The 21,115-nt window shown below is 59.5% G+C and overlaps 3 protein-coding genes across 5 annotated transcripts; 1 reads left to right on the top strand and 2 right to left on the bottom strand.

Annotated features, from left to right (window-relative positions):
- Window positions 1-235: 235 nt before the first annotated feature.
- On the bottom strand, window positions 236-1,183 carry LOC148594090 (ring finger protein-like). Its single transcript, XM_088528017.1, has one exon. The coding sequence runs from the start codon at window positions 1,181-1,183 to the stop codon at window positions 236-238; it is 948 nt and encodes a 315-aa protein (XP_088384143.1).
- A 2,289-nt stretch (window positions 1,184-3,472) lies between these two features.
- On the bottom strand, window positions 3,473-19,292 carry NDOR1 (NADPH dependent diflavin oxidoreductase 1). 3 transcript variants are annotated; one of them, XM_088527966.1, is made up of 14 exons: window positions 19,065-19,287; window positions 17,726-17,803; window positions 17,114-17,211; window positions 16,569-16,667; window positions 16,023-16,124; window positions 15,436-15,642; window positions 14,557-14,696; window positions 12,548-12,768; window positions 12,101-12,208; window positions 11,135-11,249; window positions 10,125-10,271; window positions 9,297-9,415; window positions 6,668-6,762; window positions 3,473-3,676 (listed from the first exon to the last, which is right to left on the bottom strand). In XM_088527966.1, the coding sequence occupies exons 1-14, from the start codon at window positions 19,197-19,199 to the stop codon at window positions 3,532-3,534; spliced, it is 1,809 nt and encodes a 602-aa protein (XP_088384092.1). In that variant the 5' UTR covers window positions 19,200-19,287; the 3' UTR covers window positions 3,473-3,531. The 3 variants fall into 3 exon arrangements, 2 of the variants coding, with proteins under 2 accessions (XP_088384092.1, XP_088384093.1); XM_088527967.1 differs by having other exon boundaries at window positions 14,557-14,678; window positions 19,065-19,286; XR_015913571.1 differs by lacking the exons at window positions 3,473-3,676; window positions 6,668-6,762 and adding an exon at window positions 9,528-9,626 and having other exon boundaries at window positions 9,312-9,415; window positions 19,065-19,292.
- Window positions 19,293-20,180: 888 nt separating this feature from the next.
- On the top strand, window positions 20,181-20,595 carry TMEM203 (transmembrane protein 203). The gene has a single exon (XM_088528040.1). The coding sequence runs from the start codon at window positions 20,182-20,184 to the stop codon at window positions 20,590-20,592; it is 411 nt and encodes a 136-aa protein (XP_088384166.1). The 5' UTR covers window position 20,181; the 3' UTR covers window positions 20,593-20,595.
- Window positions 20,596-21,115: the final 520 nt, after the last annotated feature.

Genomic DNA, 21,115 nt, shown 5'->3' with positions numbered 1-21,115 from the left:
GTCCATCCTGCCACGCACCCGCCATGGGTCTGAGGTGCCCAGTCAGAGCGACGCCCTCCCTGCAGGGGATCCCAATGCTGCCACTGCAGGCCCCATGGGCAGCCCAAGTCCTCCCTGCCCCTTGCGCTGCCTCACCTCGCTCCGGGCTCATTGACAGTGCAGAAGCTCCCTGGGCTTCACGGCCCAGATCTCAGACCAGTCACCCCCATGCAGCATCCTGGTCCTGGGAACCTGGCTACTTGTCGAGGATGAGGAAGAGCAGCACCAGCAGGACGATGGGGAGGAAGATGAGGAGCAGGCTGAGCATCTCCGCTCCTAGCAGCGCGGCCAGCAGCAGCAGGTAGCAGCAGCGGCAGCGGCGCTCCAGGCGGCCCAGCGCGTGGATGAGGCACAGCGGGTAGCGCACGCACGGCAGGCAGCCGAACATGCGGCTCGTGTGGAAGCGCACCTGGAAGTGGTGCTCCAGGGCGCCGGCGATGCCCGGGCGCCGCACCGGCAGCGTGGGGGCAGCCGACACGGCCCGGCCTCGGGCCGGCTGCGTGTGCAGCAAGAGCAGCTCCTCCTGCAGCTTGCAGATCTCCCACTCGAGCATGGGGGTCTTCTGCCGGCACATGGGGCAGCGCACACGGCCGAACTCGGCGCTGCTGGCTGCCTCCATGATGGCGCGCAGGCAGGCGCTGCACAGCACGTGGTTGCAGTTCAGCAGCGCCTGCTTGTGCCGCTGCCCATCGTAGGGCTCCGTGCAGATGGGGCACTCGTCTTCGCCGGCGCCCGCTGCCGCCTGCAAGCAGCACGTCGCTGCCGCCGCCAGCTCGCTGCCCGACGTCTCGCCCTCGTCGTCGTACAGGCTCAGCATGGAGCTGGTGGCGCTTTCCAGGCTGGCAGATCCTGCCTGGGACAGGGGGCTCGTCCTGTCTCCGGCCTCCCGGGCCAGTGCAGGGCCCAGCTCGGAGGGCACAGGCGGCGGCAGTTCGTCCACCATCACCACCTCCAGGCTCCACCGGCCCCAGGGAGCAGCGGGCGCCTCTTGCGGGTGCGGAGACGGGCGGCTGGGCTCGGTGGCCACTGCCTGGCCCCCGGATGCCACAGTACTGCTCTGCTTCCCGTTGCTTCCCTCCGCACCGGCCTGGTGCGGGGTGCTGGACGGTGCCTCCTCAGCATCGTGCTCCGGCTGCTGCTCCATGGGGCGGCCAGCTCCCCTCTCCCGGCTGCCCCTCGCGCCCGCCTGCGTGTCTGGGTGCTGCTCAGAGGGCAGGAGGTGGCACCCAGCGCTGCTTGCCCCAGGATTTAAAGGCACCAGTGTCCGCCTGGACTCCCGTCATCGCTTTGGCATGGTCTCGCACCATCTCCAACGCCGACGATGGGTCAGGAGCCCCCACGGCACGATGTTGGCCCATGTCCCTCAGCAAGGTGCCACCCCACGCAGGGCATCGCCATGACCATCTGGTAGCTGCTTCATTGTTCCCCTTCTCCTCCTCGACGGTGCTGCCGTGGTCCGAAGGCGGCGATGCACCGGGCGACGCTGCGGGCCGGTTTGCAGCAAGGCCCACGCTGTGCCCGGTGCCTGTTCGGCCGGGCTGGGAGTTCCTGCTGGCGTGGCTGGGGCTGAGCGCTGTTCTGACCCATCTGGTTTGTCCGCTTGGGAAGCAGCTCAAGTGCCAGCGGCCGGGGCGGCCGGCCCTGCCTGCGCCAATCCGCGCTGGCGGGAGCTGGGGAGGAGCTGGCCCTGCTCGCCGCCTCTTCCCTCCGCCCCGGCCGGGGCACCTGCCAGGGAAGCCGAGCGCGCCCACCTGCGCCAGGAACGCCACTCCGCCGGGAACGCAGCTCCGCTGGGAACGCCGCTCCGCCGGGAACGACGCTCTTCGCTGGGAACAACGCTCTCCGCAGGGCCCCTGGCTGCCCAGGACAGACCCCCCCACTGAACCTTCCCCTGTGCAACCTGGCACCTCTCGGCCCTGCTTTGCTCCCGTCCCATTGATTCCTCGCTCTAGGGACGGTTTGGAGGTTTTCAGCTTTTGGGGGAGGCCATTTCACTCCCAGCTCCCTCCTAGGCTGGGTGATCTCTATCCCATCCAGCCGGTGCCCCCCGCTGCACGGAGCCCTCTGCGGGATGAGTCCGGCTTGGGTGGCACCAGCGTGCCAGGGGACATGGCCAGCAGCGTGCGGACTAACCCGGCTTGGCGCAGCCAGGGGCACTGCCTCCCAGCTCCACAGTGGCCCTGGGGCGCAGGGGAGCCTGGCTCGTCCGGCCCAGCTCTGTGGACACCGAGGTGACAGGTCTGCCAAGGCCCTGACTTAGCTAGAGGGTAGAGGGAGACCTGAGGGCCACGTTGCATCCCCTCGCTGCCACTGCCGCCGCTCTAGCAATGCCCAGAGCACCGCTCGCCCCATTCGTCCCACACAGGGCTTCGTGCTCCGGTGTGGGAAGAAGGGCCGGGTCCCAGGCGTGATGTGTCATGGTCCTCCCTTCCTGCCCCAGCTAGCTCCTGCCCGGCTCCCTGGGACTGTCCCCAGCTGACTCAGCCATGGGCCCTAATTGCTGTTTACGGAGCAGCGCGGGGTGACCCGGGTGAGGCAGGCGGCGGCACGGGCTGCAGCAGGGGAAGGGGCCGCCGGCCTCGGCCCTGCACAGCGCGGCCAGAGCTGCAGGATGGGCCTGGAGGAGCAGCAGCTCCTGAGGACAAGGCAGGGAATGGGATAGCGGAGCCTGCGTGAAGCGGACTCAGGAAGATGAACTGGCGGCTGTGCTGGAGGAAGGGAACCTTCCTCTGTACATCTCCAATGGCATCGGTGAGCGGAGACAGAGGCAACAGTTCTGGCCAGGCAATCTCCTCCAGCAAGAGGTGCTGCTGCTGACTCACACCTGGGTGGAGAGATTCCCAAATAACAGCATATTTCCTCTAGGTCCTCCCACAAACAAAGGCCACTGCCATCACTCCAGCAATACCCGCGGGTGCTGTTCATCCAGGGCAGGGATCCTGTGAGGTGGAGCACCCAGGAAGGTAGCTCAAGAACCAGCCAGTAGCGCCCAATGCAGAGGCCTGTGGGCTCTGCTCCAGCTGGGTCATGCCCCAGGCAGGGGGATTTGATCCGCATTGAAGCTGTGTTTGCTGGGCCTCCCTCTCCCACCACCCACTCGTAGCTCCTGGGGAAAGCTTCCAGCTCTGGCTAGGACGGCAGGGATGAGGGCTCGTGGGGTCTGCATGAGCCCCCTCCAGCGCACAGCGACACTGCGGGCACTGCGGCCTCAGTGAATATGGAAGTGTCACCATTTGCGCTGCTTATGAGCACAGGGAGCAGTAACCGGGCTGAGCCTGGCGGGGCGACGGGTCCCCCCTGCCCAGCAGGGAGGTGAGGGGAACCCTGGTCCTGCAACCACGGGGAAAGAGCTGGCTGGATAAACCCGCCCTGGCTTGGATAATCTCAGCCCAAGGATGATGCCCGAGGCAGATCATTTTGCTGGCTCCTTTATTGGGGCTCAGGTGCTTCCGTGCAGCTTGCAGGGAGGAAGGGGGGAGCTGGAAGCCAGGACTACGACCAGGTTTCAGACTGGAAGCGCTGGCATCGTTCCAGGGCTGTGAAATACTCCTCAGCTTCTGAGGACGACAGGCCTCCTTCCGACTGCGCCACCCACTGCAGGGCTTCAGCCACTGCCGCCGGCATCTGCTGGGCTTTCCTGGAAGACAGAGCAAGCTGGAAACCAGGGGCCTCGTCCCCCCCCACAGTGCTCCACGCGGTACAGCTGGCTCAGCTCCAGGCCGCAGGAGCAGCTACTCCCACTCGAGGCCATGGCCGCGTCTCCAGGGGAAGGCAGGACAGCTGGGCAGCTCGGTCGGCAGCTCCTTCCACCTCGGCTCTCCCCCAGCACTGGGATTCAAGCCCCGCCGCCCAAACAGGCTGAAGCAGCAGCTTGGGCAGCCCACGTGGTGGCTCCTGCAAGGCAGGAGGGTTACAAGCCGGGCAGAGGGGTCACTGTGGCCGGGCCTGCACAGGCCGCCCCTCAACCAGGCCAAGGGAACCTGTCTCAGCCTGCAGCGCTGGCTCCTTGGCACTCAGTAAATGGCAGCCTTCACAAGGCAGCTAGCACCACTCCCTACAGAGCGGTGCCGTTACCTGCACGTGCTTTTTAGGTGCTGCCATTTGCAGGCTAAGAGGTGCCCTGGGAACCCAGGGGCACCCGAGCTTGGCAGCCTTAACTACGGCCAACATTTTGCCTCATCTCCCATCAAGATCATTAGGGGGGCACGGGCAGTGATTTGAAACAGGCGATATGCACAAGTCATAATTTATCCGCAGGAGGGCAGGAAACTACCCTTTCATCCCATGGGAAATGTCTAATGGAAAACATGTCTGGTCCTGAACTGGGTATAAAAGACTGCTGGGAAGGAGCAGGCCGAGAACGCAGCCATTTCAGTCCATCCAAAGGCCTCCTCCTGGTAAGTCTGAAATGGCTTATTTTGAGGTCGATAACTGTAAGCAAAGCCAGTCCAAATATCCAAACAAAAGAAATGGAGCAAACATGACTTCTTATATAGAAAATACCCAAGCGGGATTCAACAATTCCAAATGCTATTTCTTATGGGAAACAAGAAATTCAGGCTTCTTCCTGGGGAGAGTTTCATTTTGATAGACTGACTGTGTAACAAAAAAACATCTAAAGAAAAAACACCCAGGCAGCTCCAACTGGTACAAACACCTGGCAAAGTCTTTGCCTGTTTCCCAAGAATTGTGCCAGACTTTGACCTGCGTTTGAAGTGATTAATGCACCAAAATATAGAGAAAGCAGGGTTTATTTTTCTAGAAGGGCTGTATTGTTTCTGAATCAGGCACCATTAGGCAAGTGGCAGCCAACGTAGCTAGACTTGCAATGGAGAAGATGTCGAATCTCTATCTTTTGCAGAAATACTGATGTATTTTTAACATTTTAGCCCATGGGCTAGAAGACACAGGCACAGCTCAAGACAAAACACAGCCCTGGCTCTCCTGACCCTGTCCCAGGCAGCAAGACGTGGGGAGGGCAGGAAGACTGCGTTGTTGTTTCTCAGCAATATGCCATTTCAAGAGTCAGTTTTGCAATTTTTTTTCCTAGTGTAGCTGAAAATGTGAACACAATTTCTAAGAAAAATAGCCATTTTCAGGTCATTGTGCTGTCATCTACAAGTTTCCATCAGTTATCTACGGGCCAGGCAGCAGGACCACCATGAGCCTGGGCATCTTTACAAATGGTACAATCTCTTCAGCAGGGTGGGAAAGCGTCTGCTGGGATCAGGACAGGCTGCTCATGCAAGAGGGATAGGCAAGGCTTTAAGGTCCTGTCTGCCTGGTCAGCCTGAGGGCCACCCCAGTGCCAGGGACAAAGACTGCTGGCCATGCCTGGGCCAGGGAGCTGAGCCTCAGGGTAACCTTGACACCAGGGATGCTATCACGGCTCCTCCAAAATCCCAAAACAGTAGGAGCTGCGTTACCTCTGGCCTTTTCAAGACTCTAAGAGGAACCACTTCAACTTCCCACCCAAACCCCATGGCATCTCTAGCATTCAGCATCAGAAAGCTGCAAACAACACAGGTCTGTGCAGCATCAGGACACCATGTTTGGGCTGCCAACCCACTGCCCAGAAAATACGGTCTTGACATATGGACTGTGCGTGGAGGGAAAGCCCTCACACATTGTCCTTAGTGCAACCTGAAGGAGAAGAAGAAACCTAGATCCCAAACCTGTAGGTAGGAATCACAGGTTTGGGGTAAGGCCTTCTAGAAGGCCCTGTGATGCCATGAGGCATGTCAGACCAGCAGCACAGCAGTGAGTTACTGAGCAGTCAACACCTCGGCACTTCCTGGGTAGTAAACAAAAAACCTCCTTCTCCCAGGAAGGCAGCAAGGCAAGACTCACCCTGTGTGACAGCAGAGAACTTCCTGCTCTCATGCAGGACAAGCAGGAAAGCTCCTCCTGCCATTAACTGTTCTAGTAGACAGCAAGGAACAGCTCAGGCTTTGCACAGTGCTTTCCAGGTCACGGAGGTGCACGACAAGGAGCTAGCAAGAGTATTTCACAACCATGTGGCCATGCCCTGGAAGCAGGAAGCAGGTTGAACAACCAGACACCAGTTGAACAACCAGACATGTCTTCTTGGCCAACAGTTGGCAATCTCAGCACAAGACAGAGGTAAAGCATTTAGCAAATGACTCCGTTCCCAAGGGATGCAGGCTGCAGTTCAAACTGCTCGTCCATGCCTGCCCCACGAAGGCAGTCTCACGTGCTAGGAAACAGCCAGGATGGGCCAAGGATCCCAAAAGCTATTGCTCAAAAGCCACAGCACAGAGGAGCAGGCCCTGGCTGCTTCTCACTGTGGAAGCCTCCTGCTCACCTGAGCAGCCACAGGAACCGGATCAGCTTTTGCTCCAGCTTCACTCAGCACTGCTGGACAGGGCTCAGAGCTCTCCCACATTCACATTTGCTGCGAGTCAGAAGCCAGGGAGCCCATAACGTGCCAAGCTGGAGTCCTCAGGGTCTCAGCAATCAGCACTTTGGTACTTTGATGACACAGCCTCACCCTTGACATTCATTTTCACACCAGAATCCCCGTCCCCAGTTTTTCAGGTGTACCCCAGCGACCACTCCAACCCCAGCCTGAGCCAGGTGGGGAGACCTGTGCTTCCAAGGTACTCACCCAGACAGGTAGACATGAGCATTCCTGCTGCTCAGCAGCTCCCACACCAGTTTTTGGTTCTCTCGGATGCGGTCCTGAACATAGACCTTCTCCTCCTGCAGGGAAGCAGAAGATTGAGTCCACCAGCTCCAGCAGCACTGATAGCAACCCCGTCACACACGTGCCTGCTTGACCTTGGGGAATGGCCCGGTTGTTCTCAGGAGCCATTTTCAAGAACCCAGGGGAACTTCTGGGGAGCAGGAGGGCACTAGAGCCCAGTGACAGCTACACCTGAATCAGTTCTCTTGAACAGAGGGGATCCTGAGGCACCCAGGCAAGTGACCGGAGCAAGTCAGCAGGAGATGGGTACAGTGGGGACAGGGAAAGCCTCCCGAATGGCTGCTGGAAGAGAGATCCCTTCACTGCTCCCTGTCTGCTGCCAACTCTGGTGAACAGCAAGGGTTTGCTATGATCCTCCTGTGAAACTTTTTGATGCCAGCTCCAGCCCTAGCACTAGCTGGAGGCCTGAAAGCACTTGAAAGAGCAGGAAGCCTCAAGGCACAACCTCAGTCCCAGTCCCTGCCCTTTCACTGTCAATAGAGATGGAAAACACGGCTTTTGGCAGAGTGCACATCATCTGAGGGAAGTTCCCAAAGGTTAATCCACAAGACTTTAAGCACACAATCTGCTGCCCACAGTTGGCTCCTGCCCAAGAAGAACACCATTGCCAATGTGCTCGAACTCACTGCCACCGTGGATGGGCCCTCTGTGACAAAAGGTGACGCCGTGAGGCAGGCCAGGCCTTTGGCTGCATTTTTGGGGTGCATTAAGAAAAGCGTCTCCAGCAGGTCGAGGGAGGTGATCCTGCCCCTCTACTCAGCCCTGGTGAGGCCACATCTGGAGTATTGTGTCCAGTTCTGGGCTCCACAGTACAAGAGGGATGTGGAGCTGCTGGAGAGAGTCCAGCGCAGGGCCACAAGGATGATCAGGGGCCTGGAACATCTGCCCTGTGAGGAGAGGCTGAGGGAGCTGGGTCTGTTCAGCTGGAGAAGAGAAGGCTGAGAGGGGATCTAATATATAAATACCTCAAGGGAGGCAGTGAGGAGGATGGTGCTGGCCTCTTTTCAGTGGTGGCCACCGACAGAACTAGAGGAAACGGCCACAAACTGAAGCACCGAAAGTTCCACAGGAACTTAAGGAAAAAATTCTTAGCAGTGAGGGTGACAGACCACTGGAACAGGCTGCCCAGAGAGGTTGTGGAGTCTCCTTCTCTGGAGATCTTCAAAACCCGTTTGGGCCCTGACTGCCACAAGATGCAGCCACCGCATAGGCAGCTGCTCCCACACAGCTACAGCACCTATGTGGCAGAAGGACAGAGCCAGGTCCCCCCTGAGCGCAGCTCTACTGCTCCGACTCCAGCCACGAGAGCTCCACGAGGGAAGCCAGCCCACTGCAAGCAGCAGCACAGCCAGTCCACAGCTCAGCTCCAGCATCGTTACCATTAATCAGCTAAGTGCCCACAGAGACTCTGACAATGAGACTGGGGCTCTGAGCAGGTCCTTACATGACCTGCAGCTACCAGGAAACCACAGCACCCCAGATGACAAACTCCAGTTACGGTGCCCCAGCTAAACCCCAGTGCATCCTGCTGGGAATTAGCAGCAGGCGCATTAGCCAGGGATCAGCCTGCATCCCTGGGGCACAAGCAATGTGACAGAAGGTCACTACAGAGGTGACCTTGCGGCAAGAAGAAGGGAATCCTGCTCCACTATAGAGCATCTCCTGCTCTTTTTAATCAAAGAGTGGGAAAGCTTTTACAGAGAGATTCAATTCATGTTTTTCAAGGGATAACAGCTGGCTTAAAGTCAATGCATGCAAATATCAAGGAACAAAATACTGGTACAGTTAAGATACCTGGAAATACCAATTCTCATTTCTCGTAGATACCTCTGTTTCAAAGCTAGGTTGAGCTTTCAGTGCCATAAAGGGAGAGCGCTGAGCAGTGAACCAGAAAAGTCCCAGCTCATTCTCCAGCAGCCCAGATAAAAACTCAGCAGCCCAGAGAGAAGAAAGAGGCTAACGAAACCACATGCCCAATGAAACCCCAGCTTGGGGAAGAAGGGAGGGAGCCAAGTGAGGGGCCGAGGTGTTGGGGTGCTCTTCCCTCTGGGGAGCTTCCTCCTCAACGGCTGGAGAGGGCGAGCACGGGTGGAGCGAGGGCTGGGGCAGGAGGCCAAGCTGCTCCACTTCAGCCAGCGCTCCGGCACAGGGACACAATTGGACGCGTGGCAGAAAAGGGGTATTGTCTGGAGATCCGCCGAGGCCTGGGAGCCTTTTATCACTCACGTGCTCCAAACACAGACGAGTAACAGCCCATCTGCCTGGGCGCTTGCTGGCCTGTCCCATTGACCTTCCTGGTTCAGCTCAGCCACTTTGTGCCTGGCTGGACAGTGACTCTGTGCTCCTGGGGGGATCCAGGCTTTGCACCCAGCAGGACCACCCTAGCGTGAGGGAGTGGTGACCCCTGTGTCAGCCCAGCAGGACCTCTGCAATCCAGGACAGTAGGCACAGGGACCCAGAAGCAGTGGCAGGGCCCTGTCATTGTTGCTTGGGCTGTTTCCACCTACACCCTCCTCCTCCAAGAACTAACCTGGTCCCTGGAGAAGGCCGTAAAAAGCATCAGGAAACCCTTCGCCACCAGCTCTTCCCACTCCAACTGGCAGTAGAAGTCCTTGGATTTCTGTCGGCAGCCGAAGAATAAGCAGTTCCCTGCAGACAGCAGACCAAAAGGACCATGTTGGCACGGAGAACGTGGCCCACGAGGGCTGGGCACTGCCATGTCCACAGCACCCACATGTAGAGCCCCAAGGCCACCTCTCACCTAACACTCCTGGCTCACAGCCCTGGCCACAGAAGAGCCAGGACCACTCAAGAAACATGGGAGCTCAAAGCCAGGTGGCCTCTGGCAATCTTATGCTCCCTGTGTGGGGACAAGCAAGAGCTGGGAGGTACCTGGAGCGGGGACAATCAGCCCCAGAGCTCCATGCTCATCCCTTCCACTCCACTCTCAGCTTCCTGCAGCTGAGCTGGGGGACTGCAGAATGGGACAAGGGCAGGCAAAGGACCAATTACTTCTCCAGCACAACATGAGCTCCACAACCCTTCTCTGCTTACAGAGAGTCAAGAAAGAGCTTCTGCAGAGCTGGCACATGAGTGTTGGCCTACCATAACCCAGGGGACAGCCTGGCAGTGCACCCTGGCAATAACCCCATGGCTCATACACACCAGGCTCTAGTCCCTGCCTCGTCCAGCACACGTGGACCCGTGTTCTGTCCTGCCACAGTGCAGCTGAGCTCTCTCCCTCTTAACCACAGGACATTCCAGGCCTCTTCAAAGCCTATGGAGCCCCCAGGCATTCCCTCGTGCGTGTTGAACAAACCTGCCTGTTCTAAGAGACCCTGTCAGGATCCTCACTCACCCCTGTGTCCCTGTGCTACACGCTCCTGTATTGCTGCTCGGAAAGGTGCCACGCCTGTGCCAGGGCCGATCATGATCACGGGGGTGTCAGCAACACCCGGGAACTTCATTCCTCCTTTCTTCACCCAAAGAGGGACCCGGACATCTCCTGCAAAACAAACACACCAGCTAGCAGCACTGCAGGACCACTGCTTTCAGAAACCATCCAGCACAGACCCCGCAGAGGGCACTGCCTAGGCCAAAGCAGGACCAGCCACAAGGCTCTGCCAGTATGGACTGTGCCTGTCTTAACACGACCCCCACACCAAGGTGCTCGTGGTGCTACAGCACACTGGGTGAGTGTGAAAGGCCCTTCAGCTGGCCCAGACACCGCTGTGTCACTCTGCAAAGTGCTCTAGTGAATCCCAGAGCAAGGCAAAAGTGCCACATCACAGGGGTGCTGGGACAGCAGCCCCCTCCTCACACACACACCATGGACCATCAAAGACAGTGGCAGAAGGAAGCAGAGATCTGAACCTGCCTCTCATCTAAGGGACACACAGAGGACTCAAGAGACCCGTCTGGGTACTCCAAGAAGACCCGCTCATGCTCTGGAGTCACACAGAGAAATCCCCTGCTCTCCTGCAGGACAGACACCCTGGCAGCTTATTGCACTTGCTAGGGGACCCAGCTCAGGGGCTTGGTCATCAGAGCAGCGCACACAGCCCTAGGGAAACAGGAAAGAGGTGCTCAAAGGAATCACCATTCTTCACAGAGCTCCACAGGCTGGACATGTCCTGCAACCAGAACATCTCCAGAGCCAGGATGCCAGGTGCAGCCAGCTGTGGGCACAGCAAGACACACAGGCACTGGCAGCAGGAGCGCTGGCAAGCAGGGAGAAAACCAGCAAACGGCGGGTGCTCAGGGCAGGCTCTGTGAACACACACACAGCCCTACCATAATCCTATGGGATCGGCACTGTGCTTTGAGGCAGTGCACAGCGGCCTCTGCATAGTTGGAGCAATTTGTTACCGTGCTGTGGGTTGAGGGAAGCCAACCAGGTAGAGCAGAGACCACGGCGGGGTTTGCTGAGCCGTGTCTTGTACTTCACCACTGCCATGAGGATCTGGATCCGGTTGGGGTGAACCTGTGCGCAGATGGGAACCATAAGAAATGAGACATCCAGGATGAGAAAAATAATAATCAGCTACAGCAGAACAGCAGAGCAGCAAGAGCACATAGTTAAAAATCAGCCCTGGGCAGAAGGCAACTTCTCACGTGTCGTCAGCTGCTAGAGACAGGTCTGCAGGCAGGGAACGGCTCCAGGAGCAGTGGGACAGGCCACACACAGCCCAGCTCTACAGGAAAAGCCCAGTGACTCTTCCAGGAACACACCCTGCGCTCCTCCTGGAATCTAACCTGAAACGGCTCCTCGGACACACAGTTGGTGCATCCTTGACTAAAGCCTTTCCACTGGGAAAAGAGGCTTCCCAGAGCAGCACTGCGGCAGGATGCTCTGCCCAGCTGATAAGGCAGGCAGGCGCAGCCCAAGCCAAGAGCCCTCTGGGCAGTGAAAACACAGGAGGTGCTTGGGCTGATGCCTGCCAAGCTGCCAGGGCCAGGTCCTCCTGCCACCCCCCGGTAGCAGCAGGAAACAACCCCCTCCCAGCCCTTGCACGGCCCCGCTGCACAGGGACCTGCCCAGCCTCCACAGCACCACATCCCACACAGCACAGGGACCCCAGCACTCTTCAGCAGCACTTACAGGGGAAAGTGTCCTAGGCCAGAGGCTGGCCAGGCCACAGGGATTAACACCCACCATGGCACAAGCTGCAGGCTCACAGCGGAGTGGGTGTTTGGGTGCCCTAGGGGTGTTCACAGAGTCTGGGGGTTATTTCCTCAACACCTGCAGCTTGCACGGCACAAGCTACTAGGCCAGCACTTGACAGCACCTCAGTTCAGTGCCTGGCATTAGGTCTGCAATGACCAAGCTCTTACCAGCTGAGAGGAGGCGATGGAGAAGGCACGAGGTCTGATGCGAGGAATGAGGTCCAGCAGATATTCAGCCGGAATGGCACTCGTAGTGTGAGGGAAATCCCAAAGGGCCTGGCCGAGGCAAGTGGAGAGGAGAACTGGAGCTGCCCGGCCACTGCTTCCCTGCACCCTGCGGGCCACTCAGCTTGAGGCACCACACGAGGGGCTTCCGAGCAGCTACCCAGCACCAGCGCCCTCCCCTTGCCCCAGAACCCCGTGCTCTCTGTGCCCAGGCTGCAGAGCAGGGCAAATCCAAGGGCAGGGAGCCGCTCCTCACCACCAGGGACAAAGCAGAGGACATTTCGGAAAACAGGTGACGTACATGAAACTCCCCAGCCAAGAGATGTCCCGGGGCTTTGTGCCAAGACGCTGTCCTCACTGGCCAGGTTGGCCATGCTCGCCCAGCCCTACCTCGAGAGTGGTCCTGCGCGGCCGGTTGCAGTAGCTGTACAGCTCTTCCTGGCCCTGTGCCGAGCTGAACTCCTGCAGCTTCTCGCGCTCCAGCTCATTCACAGACAAGGAGGACAAGAGCTCGAAGAAGGAGCGCCGTGGCACGCAGCAGATGTCCAGGTAGTGGGTAACCAGGTGCCGGATGGTGCAGGGCTGTGGCAAGAGGGCAGGGAGGGCAGTACCTGCAAGGCAAAGCACGGGTCAAAGGTCAGGGCCAGCTCCCAGGCACCAAATCCTGCCTGACCACTGCCTGCCTGACATCCCTCCAGATTTGGGTCCTCCCCAGATACCTGAAGCAAGGGCAGCCCTGCTCTTCGTGAGCACCTGCACATCACGGCGAGCTACTAGTGGAGAAGACTTGAACCACCACCATCCCTGCAAGCCCACTGGCTTCACACACAGAAACCTGGCAGGGTCAAACGGGGCAGTCCCTTGCTGTATGTAGGTGCTTTGGGACCTCATGTGGCACATGCACTGCAGTGGAAATAGCAGCTTCCGCTGTGTCAGGCCCGTCCCTCAGAGCATAAGGAACTGCCTGAACTTCTCTTGGGTTTGCTTTCTAGGCCTGGATCTCAGCACTGCTGGGTTTAGGAAAGAGGAAGAGGGAGGAAAGACAAACTCTCTCAAAGCGTCTGCCGCTGCAGGGGAAGCAGCAGGTGTCTGCGGTAAATTGTAGTTCTGAGAATATCTCTGCATGCAGCAGCAGACACTAGCACAGGAAAGATGAAAAGAGCCCTAGTACTGCTTCCGAAAGGAGCACTGAAGACCTACTCTCCTAAATTTGGCATCTAATTACACCAAACTGATGCAGCAACACATTGTACAAACTGACAGATTCCACACTGATCTGGAGATGCATTAAGCAACACCTGTGATCCTCCAGGAGAAGCAGCTCCCTGCAGGCAGGTCAAAAAGCCAGAGTGGCAATGCTGGGACAGATCCGCACCAAAAATACTGAGAGTCAGTGGGAATGGAGCTCTGGCATCTTAGAGGCAGAGAAGTCCTTTCCTGTTGTGGTGGTTTGGACATTTCCTGGGGCACAGACGCCCTCCTGTGGGTCCTCACGGTAATGTCAAGCTTCAGCTGGCATGAAGCAGAGGAGCTCTTTGTCCTCTGCAGAGTCAAGTGCTTCTCCTTTCTTGGTATAGAGCACATCAGGGAGACTGAGATCAAGTGATTCATGTGCTCTCCCTGGATGGGCAAAAAGAGCCGGATGCTGAAGCTGCCTGCTATGTCCTCACCACCTTCCTGGAGGGGATCAGAAAAGGGGGGAGCGCAGGTCAGAGCTTCATGAGGTGAAGGGAAGGGAATGGAGTTTCCCAGGAGATATCATGGCAGATGTCACTCTCTTCCTGCCATCTCTGATTCTTTGCGATCAATGCAGGATCCCATTTCCCAGTCAGTCTGGACAGCGCTCTGACCACGGCACTTTGGGCACAAGGGACAGCTCTCCTGGCGTCAGGCAGATTGCAGAGCCGTGGCAGGGCCTGGCAAGGCAGTTGAGGGTGACTCCAAGGGGGTTCTCCAGTCACTGGGGCCGGTGTGTGGCTGCACAAGGAGGTCTCTGGCGTGCAAGTTGAGTGGGGAGACCAACACACCCACAGCAAGAAACCAGAGACACAGGAGAGCGCTCTGAGCAACCCAGCTTGGCTCTTGGCCTGGGGAAAGAGAGAGGCCTTCACGCTCTGGCCTGAGGGTTTGCAGACACGAGGCACGGGTGCAGCACACACACAGCTGCCTTCCTGCCGTGAATCACACGGCCCGAACACGGGAGCCACACACACCAAAGGCCTGGCAGGGAAGGGGCCCTCAGCACAGCAACACACGTGCATGTCCTGGACCCATCAGTCACTCCCAACTCCTCACTTTGCAGCTCAAAAGCAAGGGAAAAGCAGACTACAAGTTGGCCCAAAGCTCAGGGGGCTGCCCCATCCCAGCATGAAGGGAAAGGAGCAGCCAGAAGGACCTACCAGGCTCCGAGGGCTTCAGCACAAAGTGTCTGTCTGGATCAAGGCGCAAGAGCTGGCAAAACTGCTGCACATCCTCAGGGCTGTTCTGTGGCTGGATCATCACGACGTCTCCTGCGCTGAACCTGCACATCCAGCAGACCCTGTTGAGCACAGCCACAGGGCGGGCCCGCACGCAGAGCACAAGGACCCTCACCAGGAGCTGCCAGACGCCACAACTTAGTCAAAAATGCAGCGTCACTAACATTATCCTCTCTACCTTGACAAGGCAAAGACATATAGCACATCCCACACTGGGTCATGCAGCCCACCTGCCCTCACTTTGTCATGAGTAGCAGGGACACAACCATGGAGAATGGGCTGCAGCCTCGGACATTGGTGAAGGGGGGAAGTGGAAGGGGAAGAGAGTTATGGGAGACCCGACTCCCCTTTCACGAGGGCAGTACCAACACGGCCCTGCGTTCTTGGCCACAAGAGCACCTTGCTGCCTCATGATTGACTTGTTGTCCACCAAGACTCCCAGGTCCTTCTGTGCAGAGCAGAAGGTGCTGCTTCTCTCTAGCAGCTCAACCCCCAACCTCTCCTAGTGCTTGGGGTTATTCTTTCCCAAGTGTAGGACCCTGCAGGTGCCTTTGCTGAACATCAGGAGGTTCCCCTCTGTCCAACCCTCCCGCCTGCCCACATCTCTGACCTGCAACAACCAGGGCAGCTGCAGAAGCCCAAACACAAGCAGACAGAACAAGCTGTCACATCGGGTCACCCAGGCACCCTGCACTGACAGGACCCCAGGACTGGCAGGGAAGGTCAGCACAAGCACCAAGCCTCCTGCATCAAGCCATGGCATGAGGAGGCAAAGCTTGGGGGAGCCACACAAACACTCACATCATTCCTGAGCCTGTGATATCAAACTCAATGAGCCGGACGTCCTGGAAATGGGATTCTGCCGTGACCCGCTCATTGGACACCATCCGAGCAGCAAAGGGATGTTGTTCTGAGGGAACAGCCTTGGCCTCTCTTGGCTGGAGCACGTCACCATCAGGGCAGGAGGAACCTTCAGCCACGTAGTGCAGGGTGTATTTTGGGGGCAGGCTGTAGGGAAGGCAGCAGTGCAGAACAGTTACCTCCGTGCCAGAGCTCCTCTGCTGCCTTAGCTCTAGAGCTTGCGCCAGGAAGGAACCTGAAGGATCCCACAACATCCACCATGCACAGGTGCATATTGCGACAGGGAGGTGGGCAGGACCGGGCCAGGGCAGCTGGCACACACCACGGCCACAAGGGAATATGGACCATGCAAGGCCAAACTCTAAGGGACACCTGAGACACCGGCATCCATGCGGGAAGGCTTCCTCGCGAAAGCAGAGCATAGCTCTGTCCCAGGGAACGGCCAGGGAAGCAGGGCATTCCGCACCAGCCAGGCCTTAGGGGGGCTGGGAAGCTGCCAGCACTCTCTGCTCACCCTCTGCACTCACCGCACATCTGGGCTGATGATCTGGACGCCTGGAGGGAGGGGATACAAGGCAAGGATCTTGTCCCACAAGGCCAGCAGCCAGGGATCAATCACCGCATCTGGTCTGCAAGGGGGAGATCCAGCTTGTAGCAGAGCGCTGATTCTCCCAGCACCTCCCCGAGCTCCGAAGCTGGCAGCCCTGCAGCCTGCCTGGGAGCTGTCAGGGCAGAAGGGCCCTGCGGAGCCCCGCACCACCATGGCCTGTGCCCCCATCCTGCCACCCGGACACGGCACACGGACAGCGCCAGACTGCTGTGCAAAGCAGGAAAACCTGCTTCTGCTCCCTGTTCCCAGCACACATGGTAATTTTGTGCTGCTCCCCATCCAGATTCACACGAGGAAACGTGTGTCTCAGCTGCTCTCATCTGCCCTCCGAGGCAGAACCGCTGCACAGAAGACCTCACCCACTGACAGGAGCAACTGCGGGCGCTGCCACCCCAAACCCAAAACAGCTTCCAATGCATGACCCAGCGCTCTCCTCCCACCGCAGTCCCCACCGGGCTCTTACCCCAGATCGTGCTGGTCGTCTCCCAACGCCACCGGCAGCAGAGGGCTGCCCCCGAGCTGCAGCACCCGTTTGTGCAGCTTCTTCGCAACAAAATTAAACCTGGGCAAAGAACAAGCGCAGCTGCAGTGGGCAGCTCCCCCCACAGCCCAGCACGCATCTGCAGCGGCACAGGGGCAGCTCCGGCCGCGCGCACGAGTGAAACTTGGTGCATCAGCTTTCCTGGGATACAAGCAGAGCACCAGGACTGCAATAGTTGGCTGGGCCATAGTGTCTGGGACACTCCAGCAAAGGCTCTGCCAGAGAAGGTTCGGAGGAGAGAAATAGGCAGCAGCCCAATTCCTGGGGACTGGCAGGGATGTGGGCTCCCAGAAAAATGAGTTTTTAAGGATGGTGGAAATTTCAGCTTGTCCAAGCTGCTGCTCTCGAGCCAAATTCCAACATCTCCCTCTGCCCCTCCATTCCCCAGGCTCTCTGCTCTTGCCTGAGGACAGAGGAGCGAGGAGCTGCTGCTGCAGGGCAGGAAGGAGCCAAGGAGATCTGCTTACTTGGGATAAGAGGAGTCTCCGAGGCCCAGCACAGCATAGTCCATCTGGCACAAGGACCTGGGGGGCAGGTTCTTCCGGAACAGAAAGCGCCAGAACATCTATAAAGGAGCACGGCTGGGCAGTCACCCTGCGCAGCGGGGACCCCTGCCCCAACCTGCACAAGCTGCCCCAGCCCCTCTGCTGAGCGCAGACAGGGCAGGGAGTGCAGCCCGGCACCTTCCTTTGCTCAGCACGTCTCTTCAGACACTGCCTGTAACCTCAGAGCACCTTGGTGACACAAGCAAACCCTGGTTTTGCTGCTAGTGCTACCTGCCATAAAGCGAAAGCTCTGTTAGGTCTCCACAAAGCTGAGGCTCTTGCTAGAGCAAGGGCCCCTCTCAGCTCTTAAGCTGCTGAAATACCACCAGCTTTCCTGGTCATGGCCCCTCAGGAGCATGAGATGCTTCTCAGGCCCATTCACCCAAAATCTGCTTGATGCCACCCTGCAGGGATGATGGGGGATGTTTCAAAGCCTACAGCTCCCCAAAGAAGCAGAACTCAAGCTGCTCAGAAAAGGAAATCCAGTCACAGGACCTGATGCATAAAAGCACTATGGACCCCAACGTATCCTACCTTCATGTTGTCAGGTGGGTCGCCCTGGCCCGTGGTTGCACACACAAACACCACCAAGGGCTCATGGATGAGGTTCGCCTGTGGGCACAGACAAGCACAGAGAGGCACACGCAGCTCAGGAGCTGGCAAACGGGCCCTAGCCCAGCTGCTCGCAGCTGCAAAGGAGCAGGAGGACACAATCCAACAACACATGGCTCTGTGACTGGTGTCATCGCCAAAACTTTGGCTTCTTTGGCAACAGGAAGCCTTATGTGGCACCAGGCGTGCTGGCATCAGGCAGGATTCATCCTTCCCAAAGAGGGGAGAGGGTCCTTGGCCATAAGTCAGTGGTCTCATTGATGGAGCTTTACACTAGATTCCATGGGCAAGGGGGCATCTTCAGAGCTCTTGGTGACAATTATGGGATGACAAACCTGCCACTGTCGCCAGCTTAACTCCAGAGCCAGCAAAGGATACCCGGAGCCTGGACAGGGGACACAGCAAAACAGGGGAGCTGCTGACGGCCACAGAGTCGAGTTACAGCTGCCCCAGCTAGAAAGAGAGGCACACGGGGAGCCCAAGTGACCTGCCTCTGTGCAAGCGCACGCAGCGTGGGGCACAAACACGGCCAGCTGGAGATGTGTGGGCAGCTGCAGGGCCACGATCTCATTGCAGTTGCCGAGACATGGTGGGACATGACTGGAATGTGGCCATGGACTTGGACGGAGGGGACAGAGGGTACCCGCAGCAAGCTTGCAGGTGATACCAAACTGCGTGGAGTGGCCGATGCTCCAGAGGGCTGCACTGCCCTTCGGAGGGACCTGGACAGGATGGAGAGTGGGGCAGAGAGGAACCTCATGAGGTTCAACAAGGGCAAGTGCAGGGTCCTGCCTCTGGGGAGGCACCTGTGCCCCGTGCTCTAGGTGTCCCTGCTGGAGCAGAGGCTTGGACTAGATGATCTCTGGAGCTCCCTTCCAACCTCAACCACTCTGGGATTCTGTGATTAGATTCAGTTCACGGACAGACGCCACTTGGGCAGAACCCCCAGCCCCACATCGCTCATCCTCCTCTAGCAGCCGCGTCTCTTCCCCACATGCCCTGCCTGCAGCCGCCGCTCCTTGGGGCTCCCTGCCAGGCAGCATCAGGGCCTCAAGAAACACAGGACGAGGCTGCGCATGGCTCGTCTGACAGGGATGACCAGGAGGTTTTGCCTCCATTTTCACATTTTCAGCTGAGTTAAGGACAAGCTGCCCTCACGGGGGGCCCAGAACCATGACCTGATGAAATACAGCAGCTCGCAGCAAGGAAGGCAGTTCCTGAGCCCTGTGAACGGGACGAGCCGAGGGGCAGCAGCGCTCACCACGTCATAGGTGTCCAGCGCCTCCACTTGGCACTCAAAGTGCCGCCGTTTGGCCTCCCTGCCGATCCTCTCGGCCGTGTCTTGAGCCGTCCCAGTCTGGCTGCCGAAAAGGATGAGGAGTTTCCGTCCGGCCATCTGGAGGGGAGAGAAGCAGCGGAGTCAGCACCGGGCCGGGCCAGGCGGGCCCTGCTCTCTGCTCCGGCCCATGGAAGCGGGAGCATTCGGGGCTCCTGCTCTGCTGCCAGCCCCGCACAGCGCTCGCTGCCGCCGCCTCCGCTGCGGCCCTTGTCTGGGGGGCCGGCAGAGCCAGGACCGCTCGTCCCTGAGGAAGGGACCCCCTTTGCAGGGACAGCGACCCACATTCCAGCCCCTTTTCCCGCCCCCACCGCGCTCCCAGCCTTTCCACGGCCGCGCTCCCGCCGGCGGCCGCCGCTCCGGGCACTGTCCCCTTGCCCGGGACGGCAGAGCTGCTGCAGCCCCAGGGCCCGGCACACGGCCGCACTCGCAGCCACGGCCGCCCCCGGCGCAGAGCCCCCGGGCGCTGCCCCCGCCGCCCGCACCCGCTGCCCGCAGGGGAAGGGGCTTCGCGCTGCCAGGGACGCGCTCCAGGCGCCTGCGGAACCGGGAACCGGGGAAGCGGGAACCACTGCGGGAAGGGGGAGCTGGGGATCGCGGTCCCGGCCATGCGGGAACCAGAGCTCGGGGGCACCACGGACAGGGGCTCACGGGGACTGGGGGGAAGCGGGGACGGAAGCACCGCGGGAAGCAGGAAGAGAGTGACGGGAGCAGCGCGGCAAGGACGGACCGGGGACGGGAGGGACCGGGGGAAGGCGGGAGCGGGGGAAGGCGGAACTGGGGGAAGGCGGAACTGGGGGAAGGCGGGACCGGGGAAGGCGGGACCGCGGGAAGGCGGAACCTGGGACGCGGGGACCGGGCGATCGCGGTCCTGGCGACACCGGAACCGGGAGCGAGGAGAGCGCCCCGCGCCGGGACCCACCGAGCTGACGTCATCACCCGGCGCCGAGAGACGTCCCAGCCGCAGTGAGGCACTCAGCAGGCGCGACGTCACCCCCGGCGCCGCAGTGACGTCACGGCGCGGCGCTGACGTCACGCAGCGATGCTGTTCTCGCTGCGCGAGCTGGGGCAGTGGCTGCGCCTGGCGCCCTGCGAGCTCGGCCTGCAGGGGCTGGCACTGCTGCTCTGCTCCGCGCTGCTGGCGCTCAAGGCGGACGGCGCGGCCGCCGCGCTCTCCTGGCGGGCCGTGCTCGGGCCCTGCTTCGCCGCCGACGGCCTCAGCACCTACTTCAGCACCATCGTGTCCGTGCGGCTCTGCCGGGATGGCGAGAAGCGGCTGGCCGTGCTGCGGCTGCTCTGGGTGCTCACCGTGCTGGGCCTCAAGTTCGTCTTCGAGCTGCTGCTGTGCCAAAAGCTGGCGGAGGGCACGCGCGAGCTCTGGTACGGGCTGGTCATGGCGCCCCTCTTCATCCTGCTGCAGCTGCTGCTGCTCCGCGCCTGCCGCGTGAACTGAGGGGGCGACGCGGATGGGCCGGTCCCGGCGCCTGCTCCACTGCCGGCCAGGACGGGCACGAGGTGCCGGGGGCTGCGGCCCAGAGCGGAGCCGCTGCGGAGCAGCCGCGTCAGGACGGGGCAGCGCTGAGCCCCGAGCAGCAGGCGCGGGGCCCGGGGGCCTGCGCTGGCCTCAGCGCCAGGCTTCACTCCAGCCACGGCGATTCTGACATCTCCGCAAAGGCCCCGTTTGTGCCGCGTCGCCAACGTCGGCCTCGCTCGGCTCTCGTGTGAATGTGTCCTGATGTGCAGGCCCTGTTGGACGGGCCAGTGAATGTAAAGCAAAACTGTACAGATAGGGGAATTATACACATACAGCTCCTTGATTGTTGTTGGTGGTTTTTTTTCCCGCTGGAGAGTTTCTGTACTGAAACCTGCCGCCTGCAGTAAGAATTCTTTGGGGGTTGTTTATGTGCTGTCGGCACCTGTGTAAACCTCAAGCTGCTGCCAGCCTGAAACAGAGAAGCTGCTGCTTGTCCTGAGCA

This window comes from Tinamus guttatus, unplaced genomic scaffold, assembly GCF_059628265.1.
Source record: "Tinamus guttatus ecotype Peru unplaced genomic scaffold, ASM5962826v1 Tinamus_guttatus_pri_ptg000297l, whole genome shotgun sequence".
Lineage (NCBI taxonomy): Eukaryota > Metazoa > Chordata > Aves > Tinamiformes > Tinamidae > Tinamus > Tinamus guttatus.
This window is presented reverse-complemented; position numbering and strand designations above follow the sequence as displayed.

Coding starts and splice junctions, on each gene's coding strand:
- LOC148594090 (XM_088528017.1), bottom strand. CDS start 1,183: ATGGAGCAGCAGCCGGAGCACGATGCTGAGGAGGCACCGTCCAGCACC.
- NDOR1 (XM_088527966.1), bottom strand. CDS start 19,199: ATGGCCGGACGGAAACTCCTCATCCTTTTCGGCAGCCAGACTGGGACG. Junction 16,668..17,113: donor GGAGACTCCTCTTATCCCAA/GTAAGCAGATCT, acceptor TTCTTTGCCCAG/GTTTAATTTTGTTGCGAAGA. Junction 12,769..14,556: donor GCTGAAGCCCTCGGAGCCTG/GTAGGTCCTTCT, acceptor TTTGCCTTGCAG/GTACTGCCCTCCCTGCCCTC.
- TMEM203 (XM_088528040.1), top strand. CDS start 20,182: ATGCTGTTCTCGCTGCGCGAGCTGGGGCAGTGGCTGCGCCTGGCGCCC.